Consider the following 18,837-nt stretch of genomic DNA (forward strand, 5'->3'; position numbering starts at 1 on the left):
GAATGAAATATGTGATTGCAAAAATGACATTTAAATCTTTTATGGTAAATTCTTTTAGAACATTTTACAAACATTCACTATTACTGAGCACACACCTGCACAGAAACAGGGGACAGATATAGCTCGTTGTCCATCAGAATGTGAGAAAGTACTCAACCAAAAATAACCTCAACCAAAGTAACGCTCACTCTCTCGACACACAATCGAAGCACACAACTGTAAAACAACACACTCTTATAACTCACAAATCCGCTGAAATCCATAAACTAGCATAACTCAACATGGAGCGATGTTTTCACCACCTTACCATCAGGAGCATCCATTAAGCTTTAATGTAAGTAAACATGTTTTAGAAAGGTGTGCGTCTTAATTGTGTCCCACTTGTAACACATTAATGGAACTGTATGTAGTAGACTTGAATCGCATAAATTGAATAAAAATTTTGAATGCTTCCTAAAAAATGAATGACATATTAATGTCGAGTGAAATGATAATTCAGCTACACTTAAATTGCCATATTGCCATAGACAATAACAAATAGAGAATGATTTTTTTGTGGGCTGAGGTGCTGCTCTAACCATAACCCTAACCCTACCCTAACCCTAACCCTGACTATCTGAGGAGATGAGTTTTCAGTCTGCGAGACATCATCCCTGGTCCAAGTAGCCACAAACGGGCATCCCGAAGTTTTAAATCACAACAGATCAGCCCTGACATCCCACATGATGAAGCCTGTGGCTACATCCAAAACTTTTGCTTTAGAAATACTGATGACCTTGTTTTAATTTGAAAACTCCAGGATTTGTGTGTTTTAGTTTGACAGGGTTCTTATCAGTCATGATGTGTCCTGTTATTTGTCATGCCCCTATCACATGGCCCTTTTCCAGAAGAAGTAGTTGCTAGCAGCTGTTGTCTTATTTTGCAGTTTATCATGCTACCACTGCCTACATGTGCGGTAGGCAAACACTAAACACTGGGACTCACATGCCCAGTGTATCAGTGTGTCAATGCTCATGTGATTGTTTCAGGTATGTTAGTTAGGCAGATATTATTTCTGATACAGTGATAAAATGCTTGTCTGGCTGTTTAAAAAAGGCAACATGTTCGTGTGGACATAGCCTGGTACTCTCCCACCTTAGGCCTTTGTTCAGATCAGCACTGGAACCCTGCACCATGAAGGTGAGAGGCACTATGAAGCTCAATGAGCTATTTAGAAAGCTGAGCTGGAATACAGAGAAGAGGATGCTGCCCAAGTTGGTTAGCACCCTGAAAAACATCTAACACCATGTGTGATACACTGGTTGAGAAGCATCTGGGATGTTTTCATGACTGCTGTCAACAGTCTGGATGAGTACAGCAAGGTGGGGAGAGATGCTAAATTACTGCACTCTGAGGCACTCCAACAGCAGCTCTCAGCAAATAACTCTGGTTCTGTCTGAAGGGGTCTCAGGCAGATCCAAATACCCAAACACAAACCTAAAGTCATTTGAAAGTTGCTTGAAAGACAATAGGACAGTCCTGTCACCATACCCATGACTTCATCCTCCAGCTCCAACTCCAGCCCACCAGCAACATCTTCCCCACCACATCAGGGGTCTGGGCCTCTTCAAAGCTACATACTGAAAGAGGCCCCTTCCTCTCCTACCACAATGCTGATTCTCTCCATCCAGAGGAAAGACATCAACAGACTGTTCAAGAGGCAGAACTCCCACAAAGCAGCCAGACCAGACTGCCTCTCCTTCCACTCCTGCTGAAGACATGCCATGTGTGAGCCAGCCTCAAAGCCTCCTCCATCCCCATGCATTCCCCCTACAGTTCACCTACTCTTCTCTTCATGCTGACCATTTCGCAACTTGATGCAGACAGAACGAGTTGGAGCTCAATCCTCTAAAGACAGTGGCGACTTGAGAAACAGCCCAGCCCCACTTGCCACTATCATCCTGTGTGACTCCCCAGTTAACACTGTGAAGTCCATTTGCTTCCTGGGCACCATCATCACCAAGGAACTCAAGTGGGAGGGTGGGATGTTCAGCTCCATCATCAAGAAAGCACAACAGAGGATGTACTTCCTGTGACATCCAAAGAAGTTCAACCTGGCAGTCAGTGATGGTGCACTTCTTCACCGCCATCACTGAGTCCATCCTCAATGACTCCATCATCATCAGGAAAGACTGTGGACGACCCGTAACACAAACTTTTTGAGACACTGGTATAAAGCTGCAGTCCATCAGGACAAAACCTCATGCCACAACAGTTTTGTCCCAACTGCAGCTGACCTCGTCAACAGGACACCCCCAAAACAGAGTCTTACCCCAAATGTTTTGCACATTCCTGCACAAAACTGTACAGATCTTTCATTTTTAAAATATGTATTTAACAGATTTTTTATGTATAATTCCATCCTGACTTAAGACTTGGACAGGAGCTGTTAAAGTGACTAGGGTAATCACAAGCATGCCAGTGGGACTCCCATTTACATGACTGGACTGTCAGAACATCTAACTATAGTCATAGCGCACTCTCTCAGACGATGTGTTGCCCAGAAACACAGGAGACCAACCTTCATATTTTCTCTATGAGGCATTCCAGAGCTATAAAAGCATTTCAATATCTGACACTGATCACAATAGCACAATTACCACTGCCTCACACATGCACTCATTCAGTGGGGAGAAGTTTTCACTTTCCAGGCCTCCTCACCACTTTTTCAAAGCTGCTGAACAAACACCTAATCATGCTGCTCATCGCCTCTGCCAGACTTTCCTACCTTTCTTGTCCCCTGAACTCTGATTCCATTGCTTGGCACCTGCCTTCAGTGTCTGACCTGAAGCCAAGTGCAGCAAAGCCATGTGTGAGATGGGAGATAGACCTCTCCCCTTCACACTACATCAACTCTCCAAACATACACTCAAGCCACGGCACGGCACTTGTGTTTCCTTGCTCATTCACAGAGTCATTTCCGCACATTTAATGCATTAGTCTCAAAGCAGTAGGGGTGTAACGGTACACAAAATTTATTGTTCCATATGTACCTTGGTTTTGGGGTCATTGTCAAAACAAAAAAATGGCAAAAACATTTTTGTAATTTATTTTGGGAAATGAAATCATTTGACAATAGCTCACTCATTAGCCATAATTCTCACTATAACAGTTAAAGGTCCACTGTGTAGGGTTTCACTGATGTACTCATGCATCTCTGTTGACATGAATTTTGCATCTGGAACATTTTCTGCATTTTCCAGATACTCTGCGTGAGGTGTGATGACTTTAACTAAGGTAACCCCACATGCAAGTAGTAGGCAAACCTACTCTATTTTGACAGTAATTGTTTGGGTCACAAGATGTGCAAAACCAAGGAAGTTTCACACAGAATGAACATCCTAAGCCAAAAGGTTTGCAACAAATACACATACTGGTACAACTGCTTCAGTTTGGAATCTTGTTTCTGATAGGGACAGTCCTGAAACTAGACTGCAAATATCACGTCAACATTCACTGAAACAATTGTATATATCAGTTCCATCTTGTCCACACATTTCAAACATGTATTTATTATAATTCAAAGCACGGAGCAGCAAAAAAGATAACCAAAGTTTCTGTGCACTGTCATCTATTTGTCCATCAGCACTGATGAATACTGTATAAATGACACTAAAGTCATTCATAATTTTGCATTGAACCTGACCATGAAGTACGATATTTTCAGACTTTTTTTTACTGATTTACATACTTTTTCCATGACAAATAGGCTCCTGTCTACAATAAAAAATGATGTCCATTATGTCTATTATTGGCTGTAATGAAACTTACTAACAGATGCTGAGAGTCTGTGGAATGTAGATCAACATATTCAAACTTGAAATGTAATTATCACTTCTTGGCGACAATTCTTTAAAAAACAAATTTAAAGGATCCTTAACAATAGAGGATCTCAAGCAGTCCTCTGGCTCACTGAAAAGGCAGCAAAATATATAATCATGTATAATGTATCACAGGGTCTTATACTGTGGCAGCAGAACTCTGCACTACCTGCAGAGGTGGGTAGTTCTGACCTGTGAGAAGAACCCTCACAGAGATCTGCAGTTTACCACCTTAAAAGTGAGTTAGCCCATTATTCAAAAATCTAGATATTTTCTGTCCTAAGGTTGTGGGCCTTTTCCACAGTGCAGAAGAAGTGAAGGAGATTTCATTTGTGCTCCTCAAAGTATCACAAGATCCATGCACATTCCAAAAAACTCAACAGCATTGTGTTTTAATTACTCAGGGAAATCAAGCTTCTGATCAACACACTGGGATGCTTTCTTGGGTAAAGAGCAGTTTCAATGAAAACTGTCAATACTTCACAGTTGGGTTAGCAGTGGAAATCTCTGATGGATGGATCTAACAGAGCTGCAAGTACCTGCATGGTTAGATACCACAAAGTTAAATAATATAATTATTTGGCTGACCTTTTGCCATTGGCTGAAAGGTTGTGCAGATTGTTCTAGTGCTAAATCTTCAATGAAAAGAACTCTTAACTAGATTTATCTAACTGAAGGAAATTCTACAACAAAGCCATTATTTTCAATGGAGAGAGCTTTCTAGAGCCAGATTTCAGCCACAGCTCAACTAAATTGAACTTACAGACTAACCTCCATGACATGCATCCTTTAGCCATCCTTTGTCCTACATCCAGGACAGGATGAGATGGTTGGGACAACGACAATTTCACCAACAGAATAAAGCTATTTACTCTGAACGTGCATGAGAAAATTCCACCTTTAACTAGAGCAGTCTCATTACAGTACAAAACACAAGGTACTAGTCCCATACCAGTAAGTGAGCACTGTGGCGTTTCCTTCAATAAAATGCAGCACTATCAAGGCAACTTTTGTTTTACAATTTTTATTGTTATTGCCATGACAAGAGGGAATTTCATATAGGCAGCCAAATGTTGAGGATGCCAACGTTTGATTGTAATAGGGCTACAAACAGGAACAAAGACTTTAGCTTGCCTGTAGAGGAACCAACACATAAAATCCAATGGACAGCAGCCATTTGGCAACAGAAAAGGGGAACTGCTGTGCACAACTGATGAATGTAATCTATTGGAGAGCAGACCCCCTTGAAGCTTTTACCAGCAGAGGAAGCTGGTCAGCTTGGCAGAGGTCTGTCTATCCATCTCAGCACCTGCACACAGAGGACAGGACCTGCAGCCAGGCAGTGGAGGAGCAAGAAGACATAGTGATGAGGGACAGACTCTGGTCAGCCAAGTCTGATTAACCCTAGCAGTTCCTGCCAGCTGTGTTACAGAGGTATACAGTGGATGATGCTTAATAACCCACATACAAACCCCATAGAGCCCCTGCACCAGCTGACTGAAAGGCCACAACTCACCTTCTGCTTGCCAGATATTTGGAATGTTTCAATTCACAAAAATGTATTCTGTACTATAATATACAGTGGTATTGATCTATCCATTATATATATCCGCTCATTCCATCAAAAGCAGGGGGTTGGCACAGAACCCACCTTATAATGGCTGAGACATATCTTGATACCCTGATAGCAGCTATAAGACAGCACCTGTAATTCAGTGAAAAAGGTGCACTATCTATAATACACAACTGACCAGTTTGCAGTCCAGCCTGTCTAGTTCTGCCAGACAGTTGACATAAAGCAGTGGAGTCACTGTGTGGGTGAATGTGTGTAGCTGGGATGTGCAGACAGTGGCCAGCAGCACTACAAAGGGGACACTGCGGTAAGCCTCAACTGTTTTATCAGTTCAGTCCAAGGGTTGAGTGGCGGCCTGCAGCTGAGTTGAGAAATTGATTTGGTGGTGTTGCTGCTTTGACAGAACAGGTGTCAGGCTGAATCATAATACTGTTAAATTACCTTCATTATTGCAATAAATTCCAGAGAAAAGACACCACTGTTTTTACATGTTTCAACCCATTTACTACAGATGTCTTTGCATTATTGCCAATCATTTTAACCATTGTGTTTTCCTATCTTCCAGGTGACCATTGCTCTCCACTGATTATCAGTCCACAGTGAAATCCAGCAGCCAATCAACATAATTTCTTGTTTAAAGCACAGTGAAATACAATTCAGGAAATCCATCTGAAGTGATAGATTAATATGTTTAAAGGCTAATCAGATGTTAAAACACTGCACAATGGTTTGTAGTACTCACAGACAGAAAAATTATCTGGTAACTGCACAACACAAGGTACACAGTAGAAATACAGCAGAGCATAAGTTGGCCTGAGACCCTAAGGTCATTATCAGTGTGCAACAAAGTAAAAGAACTTACATTAATTTTACTTAATTGAGTGAAAAATAATGACCAACATACATCACAACAGATGACCTTACCTTTAAATCAATTCAAAAGAACAAAATGCATCCATCCATCCATTGTCTACCCCTTTTCGGGGTTGCAGGGGGCTGGAGCCTATCCCAGCTGTCAACAGGCAAGAGGTGGGGTACACCCTGAACCGGTCCCCAGCCGATCTCAAGCCAACATGTACAAACACACAACCATTCACACTGACACTCACACCTTTTTAGAGTCACTAATTAACCTAATGAGAATGCGGAGTGCCCGGAGAGAACCCACGCATGCCATGGAAGAACATGCAAACTTCACACAGAAAGGCCCTGCCCGACCCGGGGATCGAACCGGCAACCTTCTTGCTGTGAGGCACGCGCACCATCTGCTGCACCATCGTGCCGCCCAGAACAAAATGCATACAATAAAAATACAAATACATTACCATACAAAGACACTGTCACTTTGAGTGATGTAGTGATACGCAGATACCCATTAGCAGTTTGTGAAGAGCACAAAAAATTTTCTTCAGTTACTTTCTGTTACTTAAAAAACAGGTGAGTTGGGAAATCCTACATCAGAGCGGAGACGACAAGATGACTACTCTGGTTGCACTGATTCTCTCTGACCAATGAAGGGACTGCAGTGTTTCTAGCTGCACATTTAAGTACTGTGTCAGTGTACTGGGTACCTCAACAGGTGGGTAATGAAAAAAGGGATAGAATGAAGTGGTTCTATTGGTAGAACAACTGTTAACAATGGAAATGCAAAAATAACTGCTCTAATGTATAACACACTGAACTGCTTGGGGGAAACGTGGCTATAAAGTCTGCAAAGTCTGTGGACTGTTGTTGAAGGAGGCCATAAAGGCTAAGAATTCAGTGTGCATGCATGTGCAGTTAATTTACTTGCCGCAGACTTTAAATCCACCGCATGGAGCTGATAAGTCTCAGCAAGTGCTCGCACCAGTAACCCAGCAATGTGAACAGTGGAGAATATACTAATATGCTGACAGTTGATTCGTGGAACACACCATTCCTTCCAGGAAAATAAAATAAATATAAAACATAGACTTTATGAACTTTGTTCTTGTAGACGTCCAATTTTTTCCCCCACTTTGACAAATAAAAATATGATATATGCAGGAAAAAGTTCACATTCCCTGCATGTCTCCTCACCCTTCCTAGTGGCACTTCTGCCTTCTGCTTTTCACTGCACAATCAATCAGGCCTGTTACTTTAGAGCTGATAAACACTGAGGCCTTCAAGCTGTCAGTGGAATTATTTAAGTATTCCTGCGGTCAGCGTGGAGAGTAAACATTTTCTTTGACTGATAACATGAGCATTTTGGAAATCTCCCTGAACACACAGAGACCAGCAACAACCTGAGAGGAAACTTGAGTAAAGTAAACAAAGTAAATAATGAGAAAGGACGACAAAATGTTCAGTGCAACAGCCCATCTCAATATGGACTAAAACCTGGAAACATACCAACTGAGAGAACTCGTCAGGTAACAGAATGCTTTTGAATGACAAATGTGTAGTAATAAAATCATTTCCTTTCCCATGCACATTTACCTCCTGTCAGAAATAGATTTCATCAACTGACACAACTCCTTCTTCACAGCATGTCTTTTGTTGTGTACATGTGTTCCAGTATCCAGCATGCCAGCAGCAGACACAAGCTCAGACCTTAAGAGAAACACTGACTCACCCATTTCCTGGGTCGCCCCCTCGGTCTTTTCTCCCCAGTTGCCTCGGCTTTCTGTGAGGACATAGATTAGGAGCAATGTGATCAGTCTTTATCCTTGCTATCAGTCCATGACATTAAAATTGTACATACAACACCTAATCAGCCAAGATAAAAAGCGACACATACTATGGATGTATTCATAGCACTACATATTATGTTCCAATATGGTGCTTTCTTCCAATGAAAGCGTATAGGGTTTTCTCATTTTGCAGACCATTAGAACACAAATGGAACAGAAAAAATTTACTGCTCCAGCTCTTCAAGACTTTTTACTCTTGATTGAACCTAATGGATCAAATTCTGATAATACAAAGAGTCACTTCAGGCTGACTGCTGTGCAGAAAAATGTATTAATCATTTCATAGCCATTCCATTTGTACAGAAAGTGTATGAATAAAGTCAAAAAGTCTAGTGTGGCTATCTTATCAATATTCCCAGCACAGAACTGTTTCTGAGAGCCACATTTTTAGTGCCTTCTCGACAGCCATTGTTGGCAGTCCAACAGGTCAAAAAACACTGCCAGTGGGACAAAACAGTTTATCCAGTTTATCTAAACCACTTTGCACTGTCCCTGAAAATAGTTCCCAACAGATGCACTACTGTATTTACTCCTTTTTCAGTAATATTTGCTAACAAAACTAGGCTGAAACCTAATAGATGGCTGCATTGTGTATGGTCAGGACATACACACATGACCAGCAACTTTCTGTCACTAAATTATGAGAAAACTGAAGTCAAAGTACTTGGCATTAAACACGTTAGAAACTCACTATCTAATGATATAGCTAGTCTGGATGGCACTGGTTTGGCCTCCAGCACCACTGTAAGGAATCTGGAAGTTATCATTGATCAGGATATGTCCTTTAACTCCCATGTAAAGCTAAAAGCTAGGGTTGCCTTTTTGAACCTAGGACACATCTTGTCTCAAAAAAATACAAAAGAACTAGTGCACACATTGTTTACTTCCAGGCTGGATTATTGCAGTTCCTTACTATTAGGCCACCTCAATATGTTGCTAAGTACTCTCCAGCTGATACAGAACAAACGTGCAAACATGATGCTCCTGTATTAGCCACTCTGCACTGGCTCCCTGTGAAATCCAAAATATAATTTAAATCCATCTCTTTACCTACAAAGCCCTAAATGGTCAAGCACCATCATGTCTTACAGAACTCATATTACCCTATTACCCCATTAGAACATTGCGTCCCCAGAATGCATACAAAGGCTCACTTATGGTTCCTAAAGTCTCCAAAACTAAAATGGGAGCCAGAGCCTTTATCTAGTTCCTTTCCTGTGGAACCGTCTTCCAGTCTTTGTCCAGACGGCAGGCACCCTCTCTACGTTTAAGAGTAGGCTTAAAACGTTCCTTTTTGATAAAGCTTACAGTTAGGGCTGGCTCAGGCTTGCCTTGGACCAGCTCCTACTTATACTGTGACAGAATTTGACTGCTGGGAGACTTCCTATGATTCTCCAAGCTCCTCTCAACTTCTGTCCATCTCGGTCTGTATGCATTCATGTCATACTAAGGCATGTTACTAACTTGGCTTCTTCCCCATAGTCTTTGTGCTTTCTCATCTCGGAGGTTCCCTTGGATAGTGGCTGCACCTGCTTTGTGGATTATGGTTGTGCCTCCTGCTGTGGCCCTGCCTGACATCCACTATCACTGCTTTTACTATTACTCATAGTTCTATAATTATTACATTAATAACATGGTTATTATGTACATATACTATCTGATACTGATATATACATATACTATGCGCATAAATATAGCACATAGTTATATACTGTAGTATATATAAATTGCCTCTTTCTTTCTCTCCCTCTCTCCACCTCTCTAACCCTCTACCCCTGTAAGCAAACAGTCAAGGCAGATGGCCACCCACCCAAAGCCTGGTTTTGTTCTTAGCCACTGTCACCAAGTGCTTGCTCATGGACGACTTGTTGGGTCTCTGTAGATTAAGACTATGGTCCTGACCTGATCTATGTGGAAAGTGTCCTGAGACAACTTCTGTTGTGATTTGGTGTCAAATAGTGGCCAAAATGTTACATGGATAGTCAGTAGTAGTGTTTAAAGGTTCATCTGCAGTTTTGTGTTGTGGTTCCAGTATTATTTGTTCTTAAAATGTACTGATGTAGCAGAGTTCACATGACATGGTTAAGCTACATTTAAATGCAGTGGCAAGATCTCTACTTTCCACAAATATTTTAAGATGTTTGATTTGAGTATATTAAACAGTTTATACAGACTGAAAAGTAAGAGCATGACATACAGTACATAAAGTTTATAGTATTTTCCAGCTTGTTGGAGCATGTTTTTTACAAGAATACATTATATAATTGGTGTGTATATAATGTATATTTCCATCACTTTAATTGAGTAAATTCAACAATATAACCATGATTTTTGTTGATTACTCGTGATGTGTTATTGTTCTTTTTTGGTGTATGTGTTAATGTCTCATCCAAACTGTTTTTTGTAGCAACGTACAAGTGCCACAAGATAGCAGTAGCTACATTTGAAGTACCAAGTGGCAACAGTGCAAGTCACTGAATTTTCCACAACACGGTTCTGCAAATGTTTCAGAATGAAAGTCTTGTTAGGAAATAAAAGGAGTCTGTCCACTGATAGGACTTTTAATTTGAAACAGATACAGGGAGTGTCACACTTGTATTAGCAGCTTAATAACAAACATTTAACGGAGAAAACGGGAGCAAATCAGAGAATAAGGAGGCTTCATACTGAAGTACATTGTCAGTATGTACATACGTGTGTGTGTGTGTGTGTGTGTGTGTGTGTGTGTGTGTGTGTGTGTGTGTGTGTGTGTGTACACCTATTTACAATAAACGTTCAAACTTACAAACGTACATATGTACACACATAGTTAGGACATTCCAGTCTCATTCTCATGGACACGGTATCTCAGGAATACTGTGAGGGAATTTCTTCAAATTTGGCTCAAACATTCACATGGACTAAAGGAAGAACTTATTAGATTTTGGTGGTCAAAGGTCAAGGTCACTGTGACCTCACATCTGTCTCATTCTCGTGAACCTGATGTCTCAGGAATGCCTTCAGGGAATTTCTTCAAATTTAGGTGAGACGTTCACTTGGACTCAAGCATTAACTTACATTTTGGTGGTCAACAGTCAATGGTCAAGGTGTCCCTTTCTTGTGATTGTGAACTTCAGGAACACCTGGAGGGAATTTCATTTGATCTGGCACAAATGTAAACTGAGGACTGTTCACACCTATTAATTTTAAAAGAGCAACAACCAATGAGGAAACTCCAATACTCCACAGCAATAATGAAACTCACTCAATCAGTAAGTCAATGACTGATAGTCACATTTCTAGAACTGGTGCCACTTTGCTGCAGTTGAGCCAAAACCTAGTCAGCAGCTGTTTTAGGAAATTACTAAGTATTTTTATTTTTTTAAATGAACTATACTTATGAGCTGTGTTTCTAAGATCTGCATCTGCACTAGAGACAATGTGTATTGAAAGCCTGATATATTTTATTCCTCTGAGACTGAGAGCTCCACTGTTGTCCAAAAACTATTAAAAACACATCAGGGAGCCACATCGCTGCACTGGGTGACATAATTCCTTGCAATGAATACACACTGTACACCATCCTGCATCCTGCACAATCCTCATGACAGCATAAAATGTGGATTAGTCCACTGCTGAAAACAGTCCCCAACAAATGCACAAATGCATTTTATTCTGTTTGGAAAACATTTGTTAAAAACTAGAGTACCTCGCTGTTTTAAGAAATTACTGAGCCTTTTTATTAAAACTGATGGAAAGTTTCATGTCTTCAGTAGGTGGTACTGCATTTGCATCCTGAATACACCTGTTACAGTAGGAAACAATGGGTTTGGGGCTGAGTGTCACAGGCAGGGTAGAGAAGTCAGGAGATTTGTTGACAATGAAAAGGAATAATTCCAGACTTCACAAATGTTCACTAGACATAAGACAAAATAAAAATACATAGCACATTTATATAGTGGAACATAACCTCAAAAGGCAGGCACAGGAAAATACAAATGCACATACAGTAAAACATTATGGTTCTGATATCGTATAAATAAAAGTATAAAGTAACAAATTATTAGTAGTAGTATTTATTGTCGTTGCAAACTGGCTTTCATATTGTACTGAAATGAACAGGAAGCAGTGACTGCCTGGAAGGAAGGGAAAACACAATCAAACATATAACAATCAACACTACGCAGCCTGGCTATATTCAACACCTGTACTGTACCAGTAGCATCAGTAGCATGTACTGGACTTCCCCCACAGGTCTCAACTTGCCAACTTCCAAACCCTGGCAGAACTCCAACAATAATATGTCCCCTTATGGCAGGAGTATTAATTTTGATAATCATATGCTTTCCTGAACACTTTTTATTTAACCGTTGTCATGTTTCCTATCCCCTTTATATGCTTGAATCAGTGCCTGCTGCCTCTTTGAGCTTCAATTCAGTCACTGCAATTGTCAAAATTGCTGGGATAATAATTACATATTAAGATGCATGTACTTTCAGTGGAATTGTGGGACTGTTTCTTTTTTCACTTTAACTCTATTTATTCTGTTGTCTAAATTAACCACTCAATGAATTTTGTCCTATCATCACCATCAGGTTTGACATTGATATGCCACTATAAAGTCAGTGCTCCATGACACAATATGCTTATTGTAGATGGTAGGCTGAAACAAAGAGAAAACCATTTTCAAATGTGTCCACATTAGCATGGACATTGCCTGAAGAAAGCGGCAAGCGTGTATGTTTACAGAGCATTCCCTTACTGTGAAATGGATACCTCCAACTGGAATGTCCCTGTTTGTTTGGCTTGAGGGGAGGGAATTACCTTTCTTACTAAGATAACAGAATGATTTGACATTTGTGGGAATGAGAAGCGATAGAGCCCCGCAGACCGTCCACTGCAGCCAGAAGGCCAAGGCCTGAAGTCATCCACGATTAACAAGACCAGACCAGTGTCAATAATTCATCTGATATATCCCGGCTCCATGGCTCTAGTTGGCAGGAGTCAGGTGAAATCAAATTGCTGAGCTGCGATGAATTTTGCAGATGATGACCAGCAAAAGGTCAGTATCAGTGATATGGTGGTGTTGGGGCTTGTCTGTGGCTTTCTGCAGTTGTTTGGCTCAGTAAACAACACCAGCTCCTTTGTCAGTCTGACACTGAGTACAAGCCACCCAGCGTGGTCACAAAGTAGCAGGAACCCAGAGTCAAAAAACCAATAGTAAGACATCTTAAACCATGTCCACATTAATGCAAACACATTATTCTTTCTTTTGGCCATCCACTCTAAGCAGTGGCTCACACTGTGGTGTACACAGGATAACTGGGCTTTTCAAAAAAGAAAAACCATTCAATTACAATTGTTAACCTTCCTCAGGCAACTTTTTATATGGCTTCTGGCAATATGGAACTTATCTTATTTACAGGCTGCACCTTTAAAGCTGCTAACTAGCCATGATACATTTAAGAATCACCTTGGTTTGTTTAAATTTGGACAGTGATTTGGTCTGGTCTTTGTGGGTTCTTCATATGGTGATTGTAGGTTATCTGTTAATGGTCAGTAAAACCTCAAAGCCTAGACTGGCAGCTTGCACAATGTTTCAATTCAATTTCCACACATATGGCTTTTTCAGTGAGCATTAAGTAACAAGCAGGTATATTTTCCAAGGTACAAGTCTTTCACTACAACCAATCACACAACACTGGAGGAAAGAAGACACTATAGTTATATGGTGCTTTAATAGTACTTCCATTCATTTTGAAGTACTCCACTTCTACCTACGACTCTACGTTTCATGGTTTGTTGGTGGCAATGCACAATTCTATTGTTTGGTGAATATTATTATATTAACAAGAAGGAAGGTCTTTTTCTGTCACTCTGACCTTTCAGTGTGGATGATCAACTCTTAGAAACCAATGAGACTGTGCTGGTGTTTATAGAATGTACAGTATGTGACTGATATATACATGTTATATTAATGTACAAGATAAGGCCACAGCTGGGTTGTCTTATATGAGTGAATTCACAGGGAAAAAACTGCATCCCATTACCTGCTCTCTAACTGAGCAGAATCAGTATCCCACTACAGAAAACCATCTAACCAATGCATCTATGTACAACAACTTGTAGTGTTATGTGCCAAAAAGAAAGAAAATGTCGCTTAAACTGAGCTTGAGAAAGACCAAGTGTGGTTGAAACATTGTTCATAAAGTAACTGGAGGTCAGTGTCATCATCGTCTCCTCAGTATACGTCATTGCCATGTCATTACTTAGTCTTTGGTGTGCATTAACTTTTTTTTGCTGGTCCTTTAAATGAGCTGCTTTTATCATCAAATAAAAGGAACAACTATCAGGTCGCATCAAGTGGGAGCAGGGGCTGGTTCAGAACCTTCCATTTAAGAGAATCAGAATTGTATTAAGCTACAATGCTAAGTTACTGTACAACCAAAGTCTGACATATTTAAATCTATTTGGTCATAATGTCCTATGAAAACATTCTGGCTCTACATGCTGTATTCCTCCATCCTCCACTCTCTCTCTCTCTCACTTTTCTCCTGATATTTCAACTTTGTGGTGAATTTTATCGTGTTTCTGTCAATTTGAATGAAGCGTGTTTTACAATGATAAAATAACTGTTCCTCTGAATGGTGTCTGGTCTGGTCTGGAATGGTGTCTGAAGTGGCTGTTTCTCGTTAAACAAAAAGGATCTTACTTTTTAACAAAAAGGTCTCTCTCTTTAGGGATCCTTTCCATAATGGTGTCAGAAACTTAGAATAACAATCTGAGTCTGTCAGTGGCAAAAATAAACACTTTTACAGTGGGCGTACAATGACAGCACACAAATGCCTGGAGGGACTACATTGCAGCCCGTTTCAGGGCTGCTGCCTGCAGCACTGTCACTCAATAGTGGACTAACTGGAATTAAAAAAAAAACAGTCATCCCCATTAGTCACTTGGACAGAAAAACATGGGAAAACAGGGTCCATAAACTCTATAAAAGAAATAATATTTAACCAGAATTTCTGCCGTTTGTCCAGGAAATTGATATCCCCCAGAACACGTGGATCAGACAGGACAGAAGAGAACAAAAACTGCACTCATGTCACTTTCACTGATTGAAAATGAAATATAGGTCAGACTACAAGTAGCAAAAAATTCAACATAACCATGAGAGTTCATGACGAAGCTCAGGTGCAGAGAGAGTGGTTTGTACACTGAGCAATCTAAAAATCCCTGCTTGGAAATACTTTAGATTGCAGTCAGTAGATCTCACCAGGATGAGGATTACCTAACATGAACAAAAAATAGGTTATCAAATAACATATCAAATTTAAATCCTTCATTTGATCTTGCTAAGAGAGCCAGCGCATTCACGGTTCTCATTGTAACATCAGCCATGGCACAAAGAGAGAGAGAGACAGATAAAGAGAGAGAGACAGAGCTCTATGGTCTTAAAATGAAGTTTTACTGTATAATGCAGATCTTTTAAAGATGTTTATGCTGCAATAAATAGACCTACAACATAGTATGTCTCTCATATTGGTTTGCCCTCTTATAGACATAATGCAGACGTGATGTGTTTTTGTTTTTTGTTTTTTTGAAGGAATAATTGAATCATTTCTTGCCAATTGTGACAGCCTTACATGTCATGTGCTGTTCATTGGCAAGTCTCTATCATGACACATCACAATGCTGGCTAGCCAATCTGTGCACTGTAATTCCAGTTCTCTGCTGCATTTTTAATGTGGAGATTTAATGGTCTGAAAGACAACACCCTGTTCAATTAATCATCAGTGTGTTTTATATGTCTGAGCAGCGAGACGCAGCACGTCTGCAGCAGCCCTGAAAATGCAGGGATCTGATGCCCCTTTCATCAGGATCACCTTGCAAGATCATTACAGATCACCCTTGCAAAAAAAATGTAACCATTTTTTGATCAACCACTGCTGCAGTTAAAATTTGGTTAGGTTTAGGCTGAAAAATGACAGCAGTGGGAAGGATTGTGATTTGGGTTTGAAAAAATACTTCATGCCTCTCTGATGTCTGCCCTCCCTTTCGCTCTGCTCCTGACATCTTCACACCTAACTCTGTCAATGAAGGGTTTATTTCAAACCAGAGTTAGTTTTGAGTGTCATGTCTGACTGACGTGTGTTTTATGATGATAAAATGACTGTTTCTGTAAATGGAGTCTGGTGGCTCTGGGATGAGCAGTATAGGCTGTTTCTGGTTAAACAAAAAGGATTTTACTCTTTAACGAAAAGGTCTATCTCTGCAGGGATCCTTTCCATAATGTTGTCAGGCCTGTTCACTGATGGTGCACCTAGTGACATTACACTGCCATTTCGCGGTTGTAGCATTCTTTGTCAATGCTGGACCAGTTTCAAAAATTGTTGCCTCATTAGTCATTTGTCCAGGAAGCTAAAATCCACAACATTTTTTGTAACAGAAACTCTGAATGAAATCCATCTTGGTTTAATAGAATAATGATTTGTTTGTTTAGGCCTACACAATGAAGAACAGATCACAGGGAATGAACTTGGCACTAGTCATACCATACTGTGATGCAGTTAGGTTGCTTTCGATGGTCCTCAGAATATGAGGAGACAAGTGGACCTTCTTCAGTCTCCTCAAGAAAAAGAGATGCTGATGAACCTGCTTGACCAGGGTTGAAATACTGAAGGTCCAAGAGAAGTCCTCTGAGATATAGACACCCAGAAACAACCTCCATCCCACTGATCCAGACGGAGGTGTGTACCAGTTTTGGTCTTTCTGAAGTCCCCAATGAGTTCTTTGATATTCTTGGTACTGAGGTCCAGGTTGTTGCTGGACTTCCTCCCTGTGGGACTCACTGTTTTTGAGTCAGTGCACAGGGTCGTAGGTGAAGAGGGACCAGAGGTGAGGACTCAGCACAGAACTCAGCACACTTCCTCAACCTTCACCCTGAAGGTTGGGAATGTGTGTTTGTCTAATCTTACATATTGAGGTCTGTTGGTTGGGTTGTCCCATATCCCGTTGCAGATGGAGGTGCTGATGCCAAGATTGATGAGATCAGAGATCTCAGGTGGTGATGATAATGAATGCTGAACTGTTGATGCTGCTGATGAGCAGCATTCTCACATAGGTTTTGTTGTTGTTCAGGTGGGAAAGGTGTAGAACTATGGGGATGGTATCCTCCATACAGCTGTTTTGGCAGTAGGCGAATTAGATGGGGTCCAATATGCAGAGGGGTTATGAGATGAGCCAAGACCAGCCTCTCCAAGCACTACATGATGGTGGAAGTGAGCGCAGCAGGTCGTTTGGGCTTGCCTTGGGAACACTGTAATCCATTTGAGGCTGATGACACTATTGATGTTGGTGTTGACAGAGTCCAGAATGGAGGATGCATATGAATCAATGTCTGTGAACAAGTCCAGAGTGGCCTGAATGGCAAAAGTTCTCCAGTCTCTGTGTTCAAACCAGTGCTGTAGCACAGCATCTGGTCTCTGCGGCCAAACCAACAGCCATGTTGGTGTAAACATGGTCCAAAGTCTTGTCTTATCTAGTGGTGCATGAGAGTACAGTCTTCAGGCTGTAGCATTTGAAGTAACCCACAACAAAGGCTGCCTCTGGATGTGTAGTCTGTTGTTTGCTAATGGAAGTTTGCAGTTCTTTCATTACAAGTTTAGCATCATATGCTGCATTCACAACAATATATGTAATAATCTGATATAAACATGTTAGTTCAGATCCAACTATAAGTATGACATGTTCTATAAATCATGACTTATGTTTTCAGAATGGTGTAAAAACTAGTCTGTACTTTGCAGTCAGGTAAGCAGTCTTCTAGTCAAAGAGTGCTGATTGTTTCTTCTAACAAGCTGCCATGATATCTGTCAGAGATTGCCCGAGTGATTAATATTGGGAGGGGAAGTGAACTTTTTAAAAGTATATGCTAAAGGTGTGGGCTGATCCAGAACTCGTTTCATCTGGAAAGATTGATAACTTCACTGTTTATCATAACAATGCCAGATGAGATGAGACTGGATTACGGTGAGAGCAGAGTGGTTCACTTTTCAAAGTGCTGGGAATGTTTACAGTGGTTCATGGTGGCAATGGAGCACTAAGGCAGCTGTCATTATGAGCCTAACACAGCTTCATCTAACTAATGAATGAAGACATAGGGACTTGCCTCGGCCTCGCTCAAATGTATCAGTACCACAACCCAAAAATTCCAAAGGTTCTCTCTGGATCAGTTTTTCTTTGCCACTTTAATCTTTTCTCATTCATCACCTCTATCTCTCATGCACACTGTCTCCATGTGGAAAAATGTACACAAGTGTGTGAGAATGCTGTTATGGCTGCATGTCTCTACCAACAAGGATGCACAAATACATTGATCTATTTCTGTGTTTTCATATCTATCTATGTTTTAAACTGCATTTTTACAGCCAAAGTGGATTCCTGTTATAGGAAGATTTAGTTTTTTTAAGTGTTGAGGTGCTTTTTAGAACTGGAACAATGTGCACAGGCGTCAGTTTCATGTTTTTGTGTTAACCACAAACACCAACATCCATAAAGATGTGTACATTTCCACCCTTTCATCCATGTTCTAACTGATCGGTGTCCAACAATCAATAGGTCAGGAGGAGAGCTCAGTACTGTGTGAAATTTTTCAAAACTAGTGCTGGCACTGATGCAGTAATAATAATAATAATAATAATAATAATAATAATAA

At 40.6% G+C, this 18,837-nt stretch overlaps 1 protein-coding gene across 1 annotated transcript in view; it reads right to left on the reverse strand.

Moving 5' to 3' along the window:
* Positions 1–18,837, reverse strand: part of hmga2 (high mobility group AT-hook 2) — a 43,189-nt gene that overhangs the window by 19,196 nt on the left and 5,156 nt on the right. The window contains exon 3 of the mRNA XM_070992533.1: positions 8,027–8,077. Within this exon, the coding sequence (XP_070848634.1) occupies positions 8,027–8,077 (51 nt within the window). The remainder of the gene's footprint in view (positions 1–8,026; positions 8,078–18,837) is intronic.

Source organism: Chaetodon trifascialis, chromosome 22 (assembly GCF_039877785.1).
Source record: "Chaetodon trifascialis isolate fChaTrf1 chromosome 22, fChaTrf1.hap1, whole genome shotgun sequence".
In the NCBI taxonomy this organism is placed as follows: Eukaryota; Metazoa; Chordata; class Actinopteri; order Chaetodontiformes; family Chaetodontidae; genus Chaetodon; species Chaetodon trifascialis.